At 52.6% G+C, this 21,488-nt stretch overlaps 2 protein-coding genes across 8 annotated transcripts in view; both read right to left on the bottom strand.

The window, feature by feature from the left end:
• Nucleotides 1-15,250, bottom strand: part of AXIN1 (axin 1) — a 63,413-nt gene extending 48,163 nt beyond the window's left edge. The window contains exons 1-3 of one of the 7 annotated variants that reach the window (XM_032447557.2): nucleotides 15,126-15,250; nucleotides 11,881-11,991; nucleotides 4,922-5,884 (exon numbers count right to left, since the gene is read on the bottom strand). In XM_032447557.2, the coding sequence (XP_032303448.2) occupies nucleotides 4,922-5,799 (878 nt within the window). In that variant the 5' untranslated portion in view covers nucleotides 5,800-5,884; nucleotides 11,881-11,991; nucleotides 15,126-15,250. Of the gene's footprint in view, nucleotides 1-4,921; nucleotides 5,888-6,806; nucleotides 7,300-7,504; nucleotides 7,811-11,880; nucleotides 11,992-15,125 lie in introns of those variants that run through there. The other 6 variants (XM_085514302.1, XM_085514305.1, XM_015877353.3 and 3 more) reach the window with 6 other exon arrangements.
• Nucleotides 15,251-19,125: 3,875 nt separating this feature from the next.
• On the bottom strand, nucleotides 19,126-21,346 carry MRPL28 (mitochondrial ribosomal protein L28). Its single transcript, XM_015877352.2, has 5 exons — nucleotides 21,033-21,346; nucleotides 20,780-20,932; nucleotides 20,126-20,260; nucleotides 19,670-19,756; nucleotides 19,126-19,538 (listed from the first exon to the last, which is right to left on the bottom strand). Exons 1-5 carry the CDS (start codon nucleotides 21,318-21,320, stop codon nucleotides 19,443-19,445), a joined length of 759 nt encoding a protein of 252 aa, XP_015732838.1. The 5' UTR covers nucleotides 21,321-21,346; the 3' UTR covers nucleotides 19,126-19,442.
• Between the last annotated feature and the right edge of the window lie 142 nt (nucleotides 21,347-21,488).

The following is a 21,488-nucleotide window of genomic DNA, read 5'->3' as shown; positions in this document are numbered from 1 at the left end:
AATGATATTTCCAGGAACTGATTTAGGATACGAGTACCTCTGTTCTGAGACGTTATACTGCAATTTTCTGCTCTGCGCATACGGTCATGGCTGAAAGCAGGTTTCTCTGCAGCTCTTATTTCTGGGGGCACTTTCTATAGCCCCAGAGCTTCAGTGGGATAGATGAGAAGCTCCACCATGATGTGAGACCAGCATGTGCTCCCCCAGCACTCCTGTGTCCTCCTCTACTCTTTTCCCACCAAGAAAGCTCAGCATAACAGGATTTCACACTCTGTCCCAATTGTTAATAAACCCAGGATTATTAAAGAAAGGACTATAAATCTAGCGCCATTAAAGAGAACAAATCCAAGAGGCAGTCATTTTTAAAACATCCAATAGTAACTAATTATTCAAGGGATTAATCCATTATAGCTTCAACAAAGAAACTCTTAAAACATAAAGCTCCAGAGTGCCGGGTAAAGAGGTAATGGAGACACCATCCCAGGGGGCCAATACCAACACTGATCCATAAGCATATAACAACGACAACACTTCTTCATCTTGATTTGTGCGGAGGTAAAGCTACGGGCATAAAAGGCATTCTTCTTCAATTAAAATCCATTTTAAGACTTGGCGAATGACAGTATCAATACTTTATGCTGTTAATGTAAGCATTTCCATGCAGAAGTTTCATCAGCTTAACAACGTATTGCAAAAACACAAGCCATCTTTGCCTTGTAAACCATAGAGCCCGGGAGTCACAACAAGAGCACCCACTGCTATCAGCATCAGACCCTGCCTCCCCCATCACAGCACAAGAACAGTGCAGAACCCAAACTATTCCACTGCAACTCACCTCAATTTGGGTACAGCCACTGCTCTGCACCTTGTTGTGGACTGTAATGATTACAAGTGGTGCTACAGGCCCAGAAGTTTTAATTGAAGCCAAGCCATTAGCTGGTACTTCAAGTCACACACAGTCATTGCCAGCCCTTCTGCCCATGGTACAGGAGAATTGCTGCTGCCTGATCATTCTGTTCTTGCAGACAGGAATAAAGGTAGTTTCTCTGGTAGTCTCGTCCCAAGCCACTGAAAATGTAAATATGTTAAGAAACAGACACTCCTGTGTGTGTTTCCAGGCCAACTGCAGCATTGCTTATAAAGGAGATACCACTGGAGCACTAGCAGTGTTACCTAAACAGAACGAATATGACGCACGGCACCAAGAGAGATTAAAGAGGCAAAAGGGAATAAAGGACAGAGCAAGCAAGCAGAGATGCCATTTGAATCAGGCAGAGGTGATGGGCAGCACTTCTGGTTACTTCCCCTACTAAACACATCCAATATCCTATCCAGAGTTCCACCTTCCATTCTGTGGATGCTGACAGTGCTTGAATGAGACACCTCTGGGTCAGATGCACCCACCCTTGGTGCCAACCCAAGCTCCACGCTACCAGACTGAGGCCAACGCTTTTCTTCTGCTGTTATATACAGGTACAACAATAACGAACAGCCTCATACAAAGCAAATGGTCCCTCCTGAAGCTCCAGTGGCTCAGCTCACAGACACACGTGCTGATTCTTCAGCTCAAGGCAGCGCTGGTAAGACAGCAATGCAAACATGGATTGCTGCATTCAGACTGTTCTGCACCAACTGCTGTGACTGCACATCTCCAGCCTTCTGCTCACTCAGCACAATTAACACCAACTCCTTCACCGCATCGTTTTCACTTAGAAGTGTGCAATTTAATATTTAATTGTTAATGAAGCAGCAAGCCTCAAAATCAAGTCTGCCAGCTAAATTTCAGCTCCTTCCTGATGCAGGCCAAACCTGTGACTGTCAGCCTGCTGATGTAACCCACACAGCAGAGATCCCACACCTGAACCAGGCCCTGCTGCTCCTCTCTCTTGCAATGCAGCATTACTCACTGAGGTTTGGGATGAGTCTCGGACTAGAGGTGTTGCATCCCGCTACAGCTGCTGCTCCTCTTGCTCAGCACCATGTTATGAAGAACAAGCAGTGTCCTGGGGAGAGCTGCTCCATTTCCACCATGGAAAGCAAAGGCAGAGCTTGCGAGTGCTGCTCCCCAAAGCCCTGGGAGGGGATGGGGAAACCTTTCTGATGCAGAGCTGAAGAGATGACAGAAGGGACCCATCTGTTTTGCAGGAGTGCTCGAACACTGGGCTGCAGGGCAGTTCTAAGGCACGGCTGTAATTTCTGCTCCTCATATCTGAAAACCCCAGTCCTGGTGTGTCAGAAGAAGGTTAATGAAAGATTTAGCTGCGCTCACAACCACGTTAGTGTCGGTTTCGGAAGCTGAGAGTTAATGCCTGAGATCTTCAGGGGTTGCCCTCTTTGAAGTTCACTGATCCATAACCAATGTCCAATTAATTTGCAGGAGCCTAACTATAATGACTATTGGCCTTTTCCTATGCGTACAAAGAAGCAGTGGGTAACAGCAGTGCTTTTTGCTTTGGGATATTCCCACATACACATACACTGGCACACTTGCCCAGCACTAACAGTGCGTTGCCTTTTGCACTCGTGGGCACAGAAATAAGGCATTAAGATTTACAAACCTGCTGCTGCAAAAAGAACTGGAGCCAATTCAAGATGCTCCCTGGCTACCAGAGACACGCTCCTATCGCATCTGGTCGGATTCCTCTTTATTTAGAGTTTCCATGGAAGCCAAGGAATAGACGTTAAATCTTGTGAAGATTAAACAGGCCTTCAGCTCTAACGCAAAACAGCTTATTGCAACATTCCCTCAACAACAGAGACGAGAGATTCTTCCACAAAGGAAAAAAAAAAGAAGCCTGTAGAAACATTCAAACCAAATCAGGACAGACTCAGCCTTCCAACCATGGCACAAGGATCTCTCCCTGCTGCACGCAGCTCCACCAGCTTCCAAGGCAGGAGAAAGCAGAAATGTTTGCACGTTAAGATGCCGCTGTTTGAAAAGCAGTCTGTTGGAGGCAGCTATTTCGATGCAGTGTTCAGGAAGCAAGCTATTTCAGCCACAAAGGCTTGCACAGAGACCAACAATCAGACTCCTAAATTAGGATCTCAGCAGAACAAAATGCATAGATCACCCTACTGAGCAGCACCCATCTTCCATGGAGATGCTCCAGACATTACAGCCTCCGACAGACCAGCACTTCAAATAAATCATCACTCATTTTCAGTTACTTACTCCAGGCTCCAAAATGACTCCTGCTCTGGTGAGAACAGTAAACATATCCCTGCCTCCGGACCCAGCAGGTCAATGGAGTGTCTGCAGCCACAATGACAGGCTGTCAGACACAACAAATTAACAGCAGCACGTTTCTCCTGACCTCCATCCCCCAGGTAAAGAGTTATTTTGGGTTGTTCCAATCTAGTCAGAAAATGCACGAGGTTGAGGAACGCCACCCCAAAATATTTCTATTTCACAATGTATTTCTGAACCGTTTAGAGTTTGGCACGAACACATTCAGGTAATGCATAAACAGCACTTTTTCTGAAGCAGGACCTGAAGAATGCAGCTTTCATGCAGGTTTTCACTACCTGCTCTAGAACAGAAACTAAACTCAACTGGAGCAAGTCATTGCCAGTCATAAGCCATTCTTACTTACATAAAAAGACACTTCAATTGTGGACTTTTCTAGTCCAATCCAGTCAGTACCCAGCACTGGGGGAAAACCCACTGCAAGAAACACTCAAGGTTTTTATTAACTCCATGAGAAAGTCCCAGGACTCAGGGGTTCTGTTTCTCAGACTCCTGATTAAAACAGCACGAGTTCACACCGATTCCTCTTGTTTTTCTTCCTGAGTTTCACATGCAAAACCCCCTCCTCAAAATCTGTTGGAAAACAGGAATCAAAATGAGAACACTTTGCTATCTAAAAGGCGCTGAGACCTTGTGAAGGGCGGGATGCACGTCCAGCTGCCAGCATAAAGGGATGGCGTGGGGAGAGGAAGCAAAGAAATGCAGCTTCCATGAGGACAGTTCAGCTACTTCATTTTGTAACCATCAGAGAGTGACAGATCTCAGCCTATGGAGGTCTTAAAACAAGGAGATTTTATTTTAAAGGAGGAGGAATGTGTGTCTGGCTGCGTTGTGTTGATTCAGCAGGGGTTACACACACACGCGCTTATTGATCCCAGAGAACTCCCTGCTAAGTTAATTGTCTGGAATTTTAACTGAGCTCTCAGCAAGTTTCAAAACGCGTGTTGGTTGGGAATGGGTGGGGGACCAAAAGAAAAGCACAGGCTGAAAAACTGGGCAACTCCTCTAGAGCAGAAAATCAAATATTGCGATGAGGAGAAAAGCTGCGGAATAATTTGAACTGGGTTTGGCTGGAATCCACTATCAGAAATCTTGACTGCAAAGCAATAGCACTTACAGGGAGCATCATGAACCCCATTTGACCCATATACACATTACAGACGTTAGGGTATTTCCCGCAAGCTTCCTGCAGCCTCTAGTTGTGGCTCATCACCATTTCCTTGTATATTTACAAGGGGTTTTACCACTAGCTGTACTCATCTGCACTCATGTAACTGAACACTGACCTTCCGTCACTGCAGGCTACAGGCCAGCCTGACACCGCAGCTCTCTGCTCGCTCTGTGCAGACTGGGGCTGCCCACAGCTCTGCACCGTCCACCGCCTCCTACCTACACCCAGCAGCATTTCCTCACAGCAAAGAACAGATCGTAGAGGTGATTTGGGGGAACTGGACAGGAACAGCCAAAGACACCCTTCAAATAACTCACTACATTCAAGTAAAGCTGTGTTTCAGCATAACACCCATGTGACACTGTCCCATGCTGATGCTCGACCAGCCCCAAGCACTTCCAGCTGTCAAACATCCCCCACTTCCCAGCAACTCCAACCTCACAGCAGCCCCCAGGGGCACCTAGAGGCCCCCAAAGAAGGGCCCAGCTGGGACACTCACATACCTGAACTCCCTGCCCTCGCTGTACCGCCGGGTTGAGGTGGCACGTTGGGTTGCAGTCTCCAAAAGCAGCTTCTGGGTGAGCCTGCTTGAGGGCGCCGAGTCCCTGCTGGCCTCAGGCTCGGTGTCTTGGTCACATTTCCACTCCTCGTCCTCATTCAGAGTAGGCAGATAACCAGGCAGCCCTTTACCTGTCCCAGACCCTGAGCTCGGATCGCTGTAAATTTTAGGACTTTCCCCACCTGTCCTTGTGTATTCCAAATAAATATCCGACTTAAGGAACAAAGGGTAGGTATTGTCTTCTATCATGCATTGAATCTCAGTTTGGGCCTGGTCAAACATGTCAGGGTCAATCTGCAGTTTCATGACACAGTCTTTTATGAAGCTTTTTGTGGCTGGTTTGATCTGCCGGGACACAATGCCGTTGTTGTCGAGAATGTACTTTTTGTAAATGGCTTTTGCCAGTTTGAGTCTTTTTTCCTCATTGGACACACAGGGCTCCAGCTTCCTGAAGCCACTGCAGGCAAACCAGAAGTCCAGCAGATCCGCACAGTCCTCCTGTTTCAGGAAAGTCCTGAAGAGATTGATGCCATCTTGATCATCGAGCAAGGAGTGCAGCGACTCGGCCCATTTCAGGTAGGGTGGAGTTGGCGAAGCACTCCCCTCAGGTTCATACCCCAAATCCAAATCGGAGCGTCGCGGCGTCGCGGTGGAGGTCTCATTTCTAACAACATCGCTTTTACTGGAGTAGAAACCGTGGCTGACTGGCCTTGGATCTGTGGACACAAGCTCACCCTCCTCACCAGGGACCGGTGGCCTTGGAGCATCTTCAGTGAAGCTTCCTCCCAGGTCCAGAGGGAAGCCCTTCCCCTGGATATTCATCTTTCTGGTGCTTGCTTGAACAGCTGGGGAAGAGCCAAAATCTCAGATCACCAATATCTGTATCTCCAAGGTGAACACGTTCGTTCTGCTGAAACAGATAAGAGAGAAAACCATTAAGCATCACTGTGAATAAACATTCTCAGGCTACAAGCTACTAATTTTGCCCTCCCCGATTACTGTATTAAATCCTCTTATTCTAAAAACGACAAAGAAGATCTCAATACTTCATATCCAGCACAACCAGTACCACGGGTGCCAGGCTCACAGCCCCCAGCCCCACACTATGGGCAGCTCTCAGGACTGGGATGTGATATACCCCATGTCCAAGAGATGGATAGCCCACAAGACACACATTCACTTCTACATTAACCTCTCTGCTGAGCCTAACTGGCCAGCACATGCACCAAGTCAAATCAAGGCAGTATGTTTCTATCTGGCTACCAACCTAGCAAATCCTCACCCTCAAAAAGGAATTTAAGGCCATGTTTGTGACAAATATTCTAAGAGAACATTCTGCTGGTAGCGAAACTGAGATTACACCTTAACCAAACACAGGTGTCTTCTGTACACTCACTGACATACAGGCATGACATTCCCCTCTGCATTTCAGAGGCACAACTGGTTCACCTTGCTCTAAGGGACTCCAAATCCATCACTGACCCCAAAACTCTGGGCACGTGAACAACATTATTGCTTTAAACGGTCATGGCAGGTCAGGGCTTTGGGTCTGGCATCATTTCTCATTGAAAAAAAGGTTCATTGGAGCTAACGACAGCGTGCTGAACCCAGCTCAATAAAGGAAGATGAGAAGATCGCCTCTACAAGGAGATGTGATCAAACACAGTGTTTTAAAAGAAGGTAGAGAGCCAACATGGAGGATGGGAGGTGTGGGGAGGGAGGGGAAAGCACCAGACAATCCCTGGGCTGCCACTTTCCCTGCTAACGCCGTAACCATCATTTCAAAGCAGCTGGACTGGCACCTGCAAGCAGCACAAGTTGTGTCTTACCGAACCCCGAGCAGCACGAAGCACCAGCTGCCCGACACAGCTCCTCGCACCGGGTTAAATCAATCGCACACGAAGATACAGCGGGGATTTCAGCCGAGCTCACCGCACCCACATGGACGAATCTTTTGGATGTTCTGCCTTTTTTCCCCCCTTCTCAGCTGAACCGAAACCCACCGCTGGGTCGGTCCTTACATCCCACCTGTGTGTGAGCAGCGGGATGGGAGCTGCTGTACCTGCTCTGCCCTAAGAGCGAGCCCGCTGTCACCCACAGCCGGGCTGAGCCGCACGGAGCCCGCAGACACACCGAGCCCATCTCGGTACCGCCGAACGGGGCCGTATCTCCTGCTGTGTGTCATTTTACCCCCGTGTGCTCCCACCTTCCCGACCCGAACCCCCGGGACAGTCGCTGCGGGGTCGGATCCGCCGTGGTGCATCGGGCACACGAGGCAGGGCGCTCATTGTGCCGCGATCCGGATCGTGGTCCCTTTACGGGCCCGTTCCCCGTTCCCGACCCGCCGCCGGCTCAAAGTTCCCCGCCGGACTCGGCCCAAGGCCCCTGAGCTCCGCGGGAAGCGGCGCTGCCCCGGTTCTACCCCGACGTGCTCGGGCTCCATCCGCCCCGCCGCCCCCGAGCAACTTCGGGGAGCCGCCCCCGTTCCCCCCCACCCCTCCCAGCCGCTCCCGTGGCGGCCTAGTACCGGCTCGGCGGCGCTCGGTGCGGCCCCGCTCCACCCGCACGGCGGCGGCCTCCGGCGCGGCCTCGTCGCAGGGCCTGGGCTCGGGGCCGCCTTCCCCGCCCGCTCACTCACTCACTCACCCGCACGGAGCAGCGGCGTTGCAGGGCCCGGCCCATGCGGCTCAACAGCGTCGGGCCGGAGCGGCGGGCGGGGCGGCACAAAGCGGGCGGCCCGGGACGCCCATGGCCGCGGCCGCTGAGCTCTGGCGGCGACACGGAGAGCAGCGAACCCCGCTCCGCTCCGCCTGCAACGCTGCCTCGCAGCGACGGGGAGAGCGGCTCAGCCGCGCCCCCCGCGCCCCCACCCGGTACTGCGGGCCCGGCCGAGCGGCATCGGGGGCGGAGCGGGACCGAGAACGGCCCGGAACGGGGGAGGCGACGCGAGGGGCTCGGCCGGTGTTTGCTATGGAGAGCCGGGAGTTGGGGTGGTTGATGCTGCTGTATCCGTATAGCTGAGGGCACGGTATATTTGCTGCCTCTCTTTATTTTCTTCTGGGCAAAATAAAGCCATAAGATGGGCAAAATAAAGCCATAAGATGGGCAAAATAAAGCCATAAGAGCTCTGCGGATGGGCAGGAGGTGCTCGTGCAGTGCAGGGTTCCAGCACGACCCTCCGGCTGCTGAGCCGTGCCATGTACTTATTTGAGCACTAATCATAAACATGGAGATGTGAGGCAAAGGATGGAGGGATGTGGAGAGCTGCTCTACCTCTGGCCTTAGCAAACAGAGCCGTATTCAAAGAGCTGCTGCCTCCTGCTCCTCTGAGCTGAGTTCTGCAGCAATGAGAAATAAAGGAGCTCGCCAAGAGGTGGCACTGCACGGGTTGAGATGGGGGAAACAACATGGAGACCTGAAAGAGGGATGGGGGGGAATGTGTCCTATCCATATCCAGAGCTGGGTGACACTGCAAAGAGATGAAAGGGGTTAATGCATGCAGGGGCCAAGCAAGAGTGGTCCTATAAAGAAACACAGCAGGTTCTGCCCTGCAAAGTGAGTGTGGTCAGAGCCCAGCAGGATGGTGCTGGTCCTCAGGCTCTTGATGCCGAAAGCTGATTTACATGTAACAGTGCAACGCTGATCTCAGGCGTAAGAATAGAAAAGCTGATGTGGGATTCAGCTGGTAAAGAATTAAAGGATGGGAATATAATTAATGCAATCAGCTTGGCTGCTGGAAAATAGCTCTTGTCAAACTCTGATGTCATCCTTTGAAGAGATTACAAGTTTGGCTGATAAAGGTTATGGCATAGAAATAACAGACCTGGACTCTGTTCAGGCATGTGACTTAATCCATATAGTGTCCTGATTAAAAATTAGCACAACACAACATCAAGAGGGACACCTTAAAGGGGCTGCGAGCTGGCAAACCCACAGGCATCAATGGGGAATCCTTGCAGAATGGGAGCACGCTCAGTGGGTGTCCGCAGGGTTTGATGTGAAGCCCGGTGCTATTCAGCATTTTCATCAATGGTCTTGAAATAGATTAAAAAACCCCGCTGAGAAAAATGCAAGGGCTGGAGAAATGAGGGGGGCAGGAGACACGGACGAGGTCAAGACAGCTGCAGAAAACTCTATAAGCTGAATCCAGGCAAATAAAAGGTGGTTGGATGTGAGCAGCTGCAAAACGACGCCTCCAAGGAGCAGAGAGTTCATACAGTGCTGCATCTCACTGCAACCTGCAGCCTGCAAAGGATTCATTGGGAGGAAGGAAAACAGAGCAGGAATAGCAGAGCCCTGGGGGTGCCATGTGGGAGCTGCAGCTAAGGGTCAGGCTGCCTTGGCTGCCCTGTGTTTTCCTCCTCAAACATTCTCTTCCATTACACCTAAATTCTTGCTACAGCCTTTGCAGCTGCTGTGCTTTTGGAAGAAAGCCTGCACGCTGCTGTCTGCGTGCACTACAGCATCATGATGAAGGCCTGATGGCACTGCAGCAGCCCTACAGGCAGAGGTTGCCTCTCATTGCAGAGATCCTCCTCCTTGTTAACATGGGCTGACAGCACACAGTGCCACACACTGCTGGTCATGCTATGGTGTGATCACAGCAAAGTCCTAATCTGGTTTCTTTCCTTATCTCCTGGCTCCATGGAGCTGGCTGGCTGTGCTGGCATTGTGCAGAGGGTTCATCGCATGGAGACCCTGCTGAGGGAAGGGCTGTGCAGCCCATCAGGATGTTGCTTTTCTGAGAAATTCAGGAGGGAAATCTCTGCCCCCAGCTGTTCATTGCATCCACAGCAGGATCAGATCCTCAGGCTGCCTACAAGGCAGGTAAGGTGTAGCCAGGCAGCCACCTCTCTGCGAGCTGTATGGTGAATACCCTCCGGGCTCATGCCAAGCTCTCCCTCTTTCATTTCGTGTTTCTCAGAATAGTGAGAGCCATGGGCTCCCTCTGGAGTCACCTCGCTGCTTTTCACATGTTGCTTCGCCCACACGAAGGAGCCCAGTCCCTACGTTTCGCCTATGGCCAAAATTACCAACTTTGGATTCACTTGTGGATATCAAATGAGTGAAAATCAAGTGTCCCTTGAGAGGAATCAGACTGCGGGATCATCCAGGACTTCCTTTGCTTCCCCTGTGTCTGAAAGGGTAAAGGCCATGCACACTTCTAATGGCAGAGCCCTGCCGCGGTTGGTGCAAGTGTGAGGGTCGGTGTCCCTCCAGTGCAGGCACTGTTGGGACAGAGTGCACTAGATGGTGCTGTTCAACCTTTGGCTGTAATTTAAAAGGCTCAAAGCAGGTCAAAGCTGATCCCAAATTTAGGTTTTATAAAAAAAAAATATGGGACACAGATCCTGTTTGGTTGTGTTGTGGGTGCCTGTGGAGTGTGGTGGTCAGGGCTGCCTGATAAGAAGGGCTGGGGGAACCATGGGCTCCCAGCAGAGATCATTGAGGATTGAGCTGAAAGCCCTGTGGGCCTCTTGGGTGACTGGAAAGCCTGAGAGACCGGGACACAGAGATCTTAAATGATCCCTATTGGAGGTGAGGAGCAGCTCTCCTCTGCTTACCTCATCCTGTACCCATGCCCATTCATTTAAGAGGTAAGAGATGGCTTGGCTGCATAAACATTGGAAAAGAGGGCTGCTAAGAAACAGGATTAAAGGATGCAAGAAATGGATGGGAGAGGACATTTTTAGCTCCTGGACCACTGGCAAAATGACACCTACAGAGCAGGAGGGGGAAGAAATGCTGGCTGTCAAGAAAGAAATATCAGCATCATGGCACTAAAGGGAGCTGGGTCACCTCAGAACTGGGGCCAGGCACACCAAAGACCTCAGCTGACTGCTGTGATGTGGAGAACACCCAGAGCCACAGACACAGCTGATGTGAGAGCAAAGGGTGAGGAGTGGGCCTGTGTACAGCTGGGATGGGGGCTGGAAGTCCTGCCCACTGCCACAGTGAGGATACCCCATGCAGCTGTGTCAGGGTAGATGTGGGCTATGAGCCCATCACTAACAGTTGAAGTTCCCCAAAGGCATCTGCAGTGCAGCAGGAGCTGCTCTCTGGTTCTCACCCTGTGGCTCGCAGTGCAGGTTCTGCGGGGTGTCTGTGCATCCCACCTTGTTTCAATTCACTGCCCTTGGGAGAGATGAACACACCCAAATTCCTCAGCTTGAATTTGCCTCCAGTGCTGGGCAAAAGGGATGAGGCAGAAAAACGCTTGTTCCAGCCCAGTTTGGCTCCCAGTTACAGAACTGGAGACAAACCACTGACCAAATGGAGTTCAGGACTCTATGCAGCAGCCACCTCCTCTCAGGCAGGGCTGAGCTCTGCCTCCTTGTGATGCACACTGGGTGAATGTTTGGGCCACCCCTATGCTGCCCTGGGGTTACTCTCCCCCTATCACCAGCCTTTTTGCTCAGATACTGCTTTCTTCTTATTATTGTTATTTTATAAAGACCACACGAGTCCACAGTCCCTAATTTTGGCTAAATAAGCTGCACAGAGGACCAGGAATCCAGAACATCTCCTATCTGACCAGGGAGAGCACAGCAGCTCACTGGCAGCTCTCTCCTGCTTGCTTCTACACCTCTGTAGTGAGAGTAATAACTAGTAATAGTAATGGCTAATAGCAGCTTTCCTACCTCTGGTTCCTTTGCCTTTGGCTGCAGTAACACCCATTGGTTTGGATGAGCTTTTCTCGATGCATCCCTGGACTAACTGCCTCAAGTAGTACCTCCTGGGCTTTCTTCCCATCTTTCTGCCACCAAATCTCCCAGTTTTTGCTCAGGTTTGACCACCTTGCCCATGTAAAGCAGGACATGGTACGTATTAGAAGCTGCTGTGGCCAGCAAAGGGAGGCACCCCCAGGTGACATCCCAGTCCAACACACCTTCCCACACCCACCTGTGGGATCCATCTCGGGTCTGTGTCCCCAGGCCTGCTGCTCCATGCTCTGTGCTCCTCTCGGGTGGCCGTGGATGGGATGCAGCCTCCGTGTGTCCCAGCATTGCTGCTCTGCAGAGAGAAAAAATGTCAGCTTGTCCCCTGTGAGGGACACAGGAATGCCCCAGGGCTGGCCAGGAGGTTGGGATCCTGGGATCCTTGCTTGCTGTCCCTTTGTGGCTGCTGCTCCTGGGCTGTGGCTGCTGTCTGCCTCCACAACAGGATGGGACAAGGTGAGTGTGTATCAGCCACCACCTTCAGGCAGGAGCACAGGGCTGAGCTGACAGCTCAGTGATGCTGCACTGGGACAGCTGAGCCCTGCTGTCAGGGTTGCCCTAGAGCAGCCCATGCCCATTCAAGGTGTTTGATCCTGACAGGAGAGGTGCATCTCTTTTATCCATCCATCAATGATCCCGATCAGTTGGTTGGCGGTGTAGGGAAAAGCTGATGTCAAGAGCGCTGCTGGAAATATCGGTTGCTCCACTCTTGTGGATCTGTTTCGCAATGTTATGAAAGATCTTAGGCTTAGATGTGGTCACTGGCCCAGCTGGCAAAAGCAAGCTCAGCACTCTGCAACGCCTTGATGTCTGTCCTACAGCCTACAACCGGAATGCTTTGATACGATCCCCATCAGCAGCTCAGCCTAAAGCACAAGTACTTGTCCCATGCTCCTGGCTCACCCACCCTGGAGGGTCAGCACTCCTGTTGTTCTGAGTGAACCAGCAAAGAGTTTTCACTAAGCAACGTGTACTGACCATGTTTCAGTGGGTGGCTGCCCCTTGTTTCTCATTCAAAGTGGTTTTCCTCACCGCTTCACACCTTTCAGGCAGGGAAGAGTGAGTTCTGGTTTGCATGGGACATATTATGGGGGACAAGAGTTGATGGAGAAGTTGATGGAGAAGGCCCCTGTGCTGGACTCCGGCAGGGCTGTAGGAGACAGCAGAGCCCGGGGCAGACAAATGTGAGTGAATCAGGCCTCAGGTTATGTTTCATCCTGATTCTTACAGTTACAATTGTCTGAAGCATGAGGAAACGTGGTGGTGGATACACAACACCAAACTTTGCAGACCTTGGGCTTTGCATCTTCATATGGCAGCAGCTTCCCCATTGTATGAGGACACAGTCTGTCCCTGTGCCTCACTCCACCTCCCTTCCTGCACACCTCCCAGCCTTCCCCTGCTTGGTGCAGCAGTTCTATGGCATTACTGATATCCCCTGTCCTGCAGGACGGTGATCCCTCCATTCCCAGAGTGATGATGCCTTCCAAGCAAAGTCCATGTAGATCCCAGGGCACCAGGATTGCCGTTCTGGGGGCAGCCACCTTAGCAGTGCCCAGCCAACATCTCCTGGTGGCCCCTTTGCTCCCACAGCCCATCCCCATGGGGACAGCACCCCACAGCCTGTCCTGGAGCACTGCTGCAGCTCTCCCTGTCTCCAGCACATGGCAGAGGAGCTGGGTGTGAAATACGGGATATACAGACCTGCCTGTGTCACTGAAGCTCTCCATCCTCCCAGAAAGCACGGTGCTGCTCCCTGTCCCATCCGGCACTCCGGGCACCTCAGAGCCCCATGCTCCCTGCCTGGTGCATGGATGCATTTCCTCAAGCCCAGCCATCCCTGTGCTGCCCAGGACACAGAGGGAGATGAAGGGTGCAGATCCCAGCAGGTCCGGGCTGAGGGACTGGCTGGAGCCAGGAACGTCCCTGCCCTCTTCGTGCCTCGCCTGGTAAGCGACACAGTGAAAATATCGGTCGGGTTCTTTGAAATGAAAATAAAACTGATAAAAGTCGGGCAAATCCTCCGCTCTGGCCCCTGCTGAGGGCCCGAGGAGTGTCTCTTTCTGGGAGCAGCCCAGCCAGCTCCCAGAGTTATAAATACATTATGTATGCCGGTGTTCGTCGGCCAGAGCCTTTTGTTGATGCTGAATATGTCCTGGCCAACAAAAGTGGACTGGATTAGCCACAGTGGATTAAAAGATTTTCTTCTTAGAGTTTACCTAATAATATAACAATTGACATAGAAGGACTCTTTGAAACCTACACGACTCTGTTATTTTACCATCTGTGAGTTTGCTTTCCATGAATATGATGGGGCGCCTGCCTGCTGGTGGTGCCGGTGCTGGGAATGCTGCCCGGAGCTGAATGTGTCACCGACAACAGAAATCTTATCTGAAGGGAGGCGGTGGGAAGAGAAAGTCGTACAACTTCTGTCCACCTCCCTTTGTCCTCGGCCCTTCTGCCCATGGCCAGCAAGGCAGCGAGGTGCCGCGACTTGGGGAGGAAAAGAGACCCAACGGAGAAGACCCGAGGCCAGGACGGCCCCATGGAGCCAGCGCCCCACGCCGTTAGCTGATCTGTAGTCCAAGGTGTCCCGAGAGGTCCCGACTGGAATAAGCTCATTTATTACTATGACATTTTGGAAGGGACCTGCTTGACTTTGGGAACTCTCTCTCCATCCCCGGTGCTGCGGGTGGTGGAGTTCACCCATCTCCAGGAGCTGGGGCGGCGTTCGGCTCTGCCCGACATCACGTTTGCAGTATCCATTGCAAGATGGGTCACGCAGCGGCAGCAGCGACACTGGAAACATGGAGGGCAGAAGCAGCAGGGGAGGAAGGCTCCCCCAGCATCCTGCGGCTCCGCTCGCCCCTCCGCCACCGCCACAACAGCCACCGCACGCCCCGCGCCCGGCCCTTGGGCTTTGATCTCATAAAGGGGCTCCATTTACAAGTCTTTAATAGCAGCCTTTGGAAATATCCGTCCTCAGAAGTCTCGAGTAATGAGATTTGGAGACTATGATCAATTTAGGCACCGCTCTTTCTCGCTCTCGCTTTTTTCTCTTTTCTTCCCCCCTTTTCTTGCACACACACTTCTCGAGCCGCGCTGACTTTGTGTGCGATTGTCGCACCATCCAAGGCCTGGGGGGGCCGTGTGGGCGGCAGGAATATGGGGCTTGTGTCTCCCAGCTGGGGGCCTTTGATGAAGCTGCTTTGCGAAATTTGATTTGAAAGGCCTACGATCACAATTTGGGGAGAATGGTGGAGCGTTTTTCCGCACGGATCTCTTTGTCTCTCGCCCGAAGGGGGGTTTCATTGTGGGTTTTGGGGCTGGGTGAGGGGGTCGGTGGTGGCCGCGGATGGGGTGGGGCGGCGGGGGCCGTGGTGAAGGAGAACAATGAGCGGGGAGATGGGGAGCGTTGGGATTTCTCACCTGCCTGCCCCGCTGCGTCGCGCGCCGGCTGGGTTTTCGCAGTCCGCCATGACGGGAGCAGCCGCCCTGCTTGCTGTCCGGAGCACTTTCCAACACTCTTGAACCTATTTCCCTTTCTTGGCAACTGTGTGGCTGGAAGATGGGAATCTTTACTTTATATTGCAGCTTTGGCTTCTCAGCCTGATTGGCTGCGGCCAGGACCAAATGATGGTCCTTCCAATCCTATTGTAACTATGGCAACCAGCCCCTTTAGGCACCACCGATTTACTTATAATTGCTGGGTAAATAGTCAAGACAGGCCGCTTTCATCCAGCATGGAAAGATTTATCTTCTTTTTCTCTCCCTTTTTACATATAGACATATATTTATTTTTTTATTTTTTGGAGGAAGCCCTGAAGAGCGGCAACACTTAAGCAAAACTCTTTGAACGCTGTTGCAGACAGCGCTGCCTCCCCCGGGCCAGCTGCTCCCCACCAGCTGCACAATGACTCCATGTAGGGTTAACCAGCACCACAGTGCAGCCCTCATCATCATCATCCTTGTGCTCCTCAGTGTTGGGGCTCCTCCAAAGCACAGCCAACCTTCACATGGCTCTGTCCAGTTGGGGAAGCAATGGGGAGGATGGGAGAAAGAACGTTTCCTAACACTCAACCTGAAGTGCCCAGGCGCAGCTTGAGGCCAACACCTTTCATCCTATCAGTGTTACCCAGAAGCAGAGCCCAACTCCCACCTCATTGCAGCCTCTTTTCAGGCGTGGAGAGCTGTAAGGTTTCCCCTGTAAGGTCTCCCTCCCTCTCCTCTTCTCTGAACAGCTCCACAACAAGGGGAGCTGCATGGAGAGCAACTGCACCTCATGGCACCCTGTGTGGAGTGCATTGGGATTGCAGCTGTGGGGCCATGCTGGTCTGTAGGGATGGTCTTACACTGCAGAACTGGGCAAAACACCGCTCCCTTCCTCTTCCCTGTGTCCTCCAGCCCTTGTAGGCACATGGAATGACGTCTGTGTATGGGATGCAGGGAAGAAGAGAGAATCATCTGACTGAGAATCAAAAAGGAAATGCACATGGTCGGATGGGGAGCCTGTTTGTAGCTGTGGACCCCCCGAGGTTTCAGACCTGTCCCTGTACCATTGCTGCATGGGCTCAGGGCACAAAGGAGAGCAGCCATGCCTTCAATGCTCCCAGCCCTGTCTGCTGTGTGGGGCAGGCGCTGCTGCACAGCTCAGCCGGTGCCGGTGAGTCGGGCACACCGTCCTGCTGCTCGAGGGGAGCCCGGCCATGCGGGGGAGATGAAAGGCAGCCATTGACGTCAGGGCTCTCACCACCCACACATGGACAAACAGGCGGCTGTTGGTACAGCCGGGCAGGCTCTGCTTACACAAACACTCCGTCCAGCTGCACGCAGGATGCTGCTGGCCCCGGTTCAGCGTGCAGCTCAGCCCCAGCAGAGCCGAGAACCAAGCAGAGCAATGAGCCGCACACAGATCCCACTGCTGCAGCCCCAGCTCGGTGCCAGCTCACTGCATGGCCACAGGTGGCTTTGAGCAAAGCATGGGCACCAACTGAAGGCTTGATGCTCTGCGTGGCTGCAGGTACCAATACCACGAAGCCATACCAGCATCTCTGCCCTCTGCACCCTCTGAGCATCCTCTGTCGGTTCCCATAGTAACTCCTGGCTCAGAGCAGCCAGAGCTCTGCCTGCCCACAGCCAACACCAGCCCTGCTGTGCCCGCTGCAGCTCCCCATGCCACACTGCCAGCACTGCTGCCACAGGAGGCACCTTCCAGCCCCCTGAACATCCCCATGGGGACCCACCGCTTCTCCCCATCACATAGAGCTGCTTCAGGAAACAAAGCACAAAGCAAATATGGAATAATATAATATAATATGGAGGTGGTGAGGGCAGGGCCAGGAGCACAGCCGTGCTCAGCCCCAGTGCCTGGTGCACTGCTTGTGCCTCACAATGTGATGTATTAAAGATGGGAGGCAGATGCTCTACCTGCCCGTCTGTGCTTTTGTGTGCTCTCAGGGGTTGTATCCAACAGCTCAGATTTGGCTTTGGAAGAGCCCACAGTGCAGGAGCTGCATCTTCCCGGTGCTTCCCATCACCCTGCTGCCTCTGCCTTGGACCACCAGCCCCAGGGCGATGGGTCCTGCAGGGCCCGCAGTGATGGGACACCTGAGGGTGCCCTGCAGGCTGAGCACAAGCTCCCATCTCCCCAAAGGCATCTCCTGTGCTCTAGCTGGACTGAAACAGCAGCACGTAAAGCATTGCCATGGCAACAGCTGCCTAGGGAAGGTGAGTGATGGAGATGCACGTAGAATGGCAGAGCACGCTGAAGCAAAAGCCCTCATGGATGGACCTGCACTGCCCCACAGCCCTCCTGCCCCAGCCGTGTCCTCCACACAGCAGCCGCAGGTGGAGGCAGCCATCCCCTGCCTTGAGCCCTGCAGCCAGGAGGCAGCAGGAGCTGGAAGCCGCTTTGTGATGGAGGGTTGCAGGGCTCACTGCTGGGCCCAGCCTGGTCTCACAGCCCACAGATGCTGGAACAGGTTACCCAGGGCCTGGCCCTGCTGTTCTGAACATCTCAGACATGGAGATGCTGCCACTTCTCCATCTCTGTCCTTCCAACACAGAACTGCTGCTTTTATTAAGAGCTCCCACAGCATCACTGGCCATTAAAGCACAGATGGGTTTGCTTGGAATTTACAAGTAAAATCCTATTGAATTCATTAATTTAAATGGCTCAGTTGGTGGAGGAATGCAGCCTTCACCTCATGCAAGTTCTCAGATCAGTGTCCATGATTTGCTGGGAACCACAAGTGAAAGAGGCAAAAATTCAGTCGTGGTTTCAAGGCACCAGCCCTGGCTTGGGAAGGCAGAACTGCAAAGCCTGGGCTCCTTGATAACTGCAGAGTGCAGAACCCACTCAGCCATACTGAGGCAGGATGATGCCTCTAACCTCTCACCACAGAGCAGCTCCTAATGTATTTCACAGAGCCAGCATTAGCTCTGCCCCAGTGGAATGGGAGGTCTCCCTGCATCTGGCTGAACTTTCCCATTATTCCTGCTTCCCTCCTCCTTCCTAAGATGGCAAATCCAGGAACAGAGGAGCCTCCAAGGACAGTGCTGGCAGCACTGCAGCTGGGGATGACCAAAGCTCTCCCCTGAGGGATATGGGCACCACGGGACAGGAAGATCACTTTTTATACCTACAACCCAGGCTCAAGGTAAGAAAGAGCTGCTACCTGCCCTCCCAACCATCCCAAATGGAATCAGCACGTTCGAGCATGGTGATGGAGGGTCAGAGCCACTGGCAGCAGCTTTGCTCGGAGCCACATTAAAATGCATGAGCTGTGCTAGCCCTAATGATGAGCAGAGCTGTCAATGAAGAACTTGTCCCAGCTAATTATCTCTAATGAGGGCAGAGTGTCAGAGTCCCTGGAGGAGCTGGGCAGCAGCTTCCCACTCAGCTCAGTTGCAGGAGAGGGAGAAGTTAAGCAAATGCCATTGTGTTGGCCTAGCTAAGAAATCATTCATTAGGCAAATGTGACCTTCTGTGTATGTTTGCTCTTGGGAACCTGGACTTGCCAGAGTTGGGACAGGCAAACAGGCTGGAAACACCCCAGCTTCTGCCATCCAATCTGTCCCCTGCAGTGCTGAGCCTCCTGCTCCCACACAGCACAGCCAGGGGCAGCACAGCCATGCTACACTCATCTCCAGACAGCAGCGAAGGCTGAACATCCATTTTAATAACATTTTTGAAGATCTAAGATGGAAAAACCAACATCTTCAAACAGAAAATAGCATTGGAAGCCACAGGGTTAGAGTAAGTTGTATGGCCAGCAGGATGGTTGTACTGGCTGTAAGTTGTACTGGCTGTAAGCTGTATTGGCTGCAGGATGGTCTGAGCTCGTGCTTTCAGGGCACAGTCTTCTCCTCTCTGCAGAACAGACCTGTGGACTGATCTAGGATACACCACACAATAATGACCAGTGAGTATCAGAGAGAAGTTTACTGACATTCTCAAGATACATAACATTTCATTTTATATCAGGATCAAACCAAACAGCAATCAACCACTCGCACAGGCAGAAGCATCAAGTCAGTCTTACAGTAACGCTTTCAGAGGCCACAGGACAGAAAACCTTTCCTCAGCCAACAAGGATAATTCCTCAGTTGGATTCAGGCTGCCATCATTAGATGCTGATAACTGCAACACGTTCCCCATCGTGCTCATTGCGTTGCCTCTTTCACAAGCGTGGCTCATAAATGGCTTCCTGCACCCCACAGCTTCATCTGCAGCAGGAGTCTGCTCTACGCATTTCTTTCCTTCTCTTTCTCCTTAAGTGCCTGTTCTTTCAGCTGGTTGACGAGTTCCTCAGCGTAGACCTTGAATAGTGGGACGGGGTCCTGAAACAAAGAGATTCAGCTGCTTTGGAATTCTGGAGTGTTATTTCCTTTACTCAGATCAACTTAATGCGCAGCCCAACACAGCTCAGATATCTCTGTGTTTGCAGGACAGCGCTGCCTCAGAAACTCACCTTCTTTTCTAGAAGCCTCTGTTTTTCTATTGCTTCTTCTAAACTCAAACCAACCCATTCAGCTTCTTCTTCCGGAATCACAAATTCCTGCAATAAAAAGAAAAACAGGAGGTATAATGACACCATCGTATCAACTGCTCTGCTTCTCTTCTGAATGGTTCTATAGCTGCTTCTCAGCACAGGCTGTGGATGTCAGTGGTTTCTATCTCAGTGCCCATCATCACACCAAGTCAAACAGTGGCATTCAGGCAGCCTGGAATCCTCGCTAAACTCCTGCCTGCTGTGGGCACTGTGTGTTCCTACCAGCTCTTAGTGCAGATTCACATCAAAAAGAAGCGTTTGTTTTCCTAACTGGCCAGTAAAGAAACGACAGCAACATACAGGGAGATGAGAAACAGCTGGGAGATGTGTTTAGAACCAGAGCAAGGACTGGGAGCAGCAGAGCCCAGCACGCACCCGGTACTTGTGATATATTGCCTCTCTCCTGGCTGGGTCGTTAGGATGCAGCTTGGGATCCTTCCGTGCGAGTCGTAGGAGCATCGTTCGCTTCAAATCCATCCCCAACTTGGAGCACATGTCGGCTTTAGGGGTCTGGGGAGAGAAAGGAAATGACACCACATAGAGAAGCAGGTACAGGACATGGAGCTGAGTCAGAGCGGGCTGGGCTCTACATGGCACAGGAGCCCCCGGAGCCCGGCAGGTGGATCCGGTAACACTGAGTGCAGCCGGTGAGTCACAGAATCACAGAATGACCCGGGTTGGAAGGGACCTCAAGGATCATGTAGCTCCAACCCCCCTGTCTAGCAGGGCCACCAAACATACACATTAACTACATCAGGTTGCCCAGGAGACCCCATAGACCCCATAGAGCCCCCATAGATCCCCTTAGAGACCCCATAGAGCCCCCATAGATCCCCATAGAGACCCCATAGATCAGGTTGCCCATGGCCCCGTCCAACCTGGCCCTGAACACCTCCAAGGACGGGGCATCCACAACCTCCCTGTGCAGCCTGTTCCAGGGTCTAACCACTCTCCTAGTGAAGAACTTCCCCCTCACATCCAACCTAAATCTTCCCTCTTTTCACTTCAAACCATTTCCCCTCGCTTTACCTTGAGGATGTAGAAGTCGAAGCCATAGGCCTGATCGATGAGATCCAACGTTCTCATGGTGACGGTGATGGTCAGCTCCGCATCCAGGATCTCGCTGTAAAACCGACGTTCGAACAGCTGAGGCTTCCAGATCTTCGGTACCCGAGTGGAGAGCTGAGGGCGGGACGGCGGTCAGAACCGAACCGAACCGAACCGGGTTGGGCTGAACCGAACCGAACCGTGCCCTTTGTGCAGCGGGTAACGTGGTTCTGACCTTATCGTTGTTGGCATATCGGAAGCCTCGGATCCATCCCTCTCCGCCCCACAGCCCCTCGTGTGCGGCCCTGGGTAGGTACACCGGTACCGGCACGTCCTGCACACGCTCCCGTTCCCCGGTTCGCGGGTTCCGCCGGTACCGCACGCCCAGAGGCCGCCAATGAACGGGGGTGGGCGGAGTGTCGTCCTGTAGCTGAGCCAGGAAGTGAGCGGGGAGACGGGCACAGATCCCTTCCTGCAGCCGCAGCGTCGGCCATAACCGCGGCGGGACCTTGTGCAGCGGCATGGCCGCCGCCGTTAACTTCCGCTTCCGGTCCCGGTAGCACACGTGGGCGGAAGCGGAAGGTGGGACGGCTTCCGTTGGCTGAAGGTGACGGTGGCCGGTGAGGGTCAATCCGCGATTGCGTTCCTCACCCCCCCCCCCCTTGCTGTATACAGTAAGACCACGGTTTGA

This window comes from Coturnix japonica, chromosome 13, assembly GCF_054131305.1.
Source record: "Coturnix japonica strain WE chromosome 13, WE-NBRP24, whole genome shotgun sequence".
NCBI lineage: Eukaryota > Metazoa > Chordata > Aves > Galliformes > Phasianidae > Coturnix > Coturnix japonica.
This window is presented reverse-complemented; position numbering and strand designations above follow the sequence as displayed.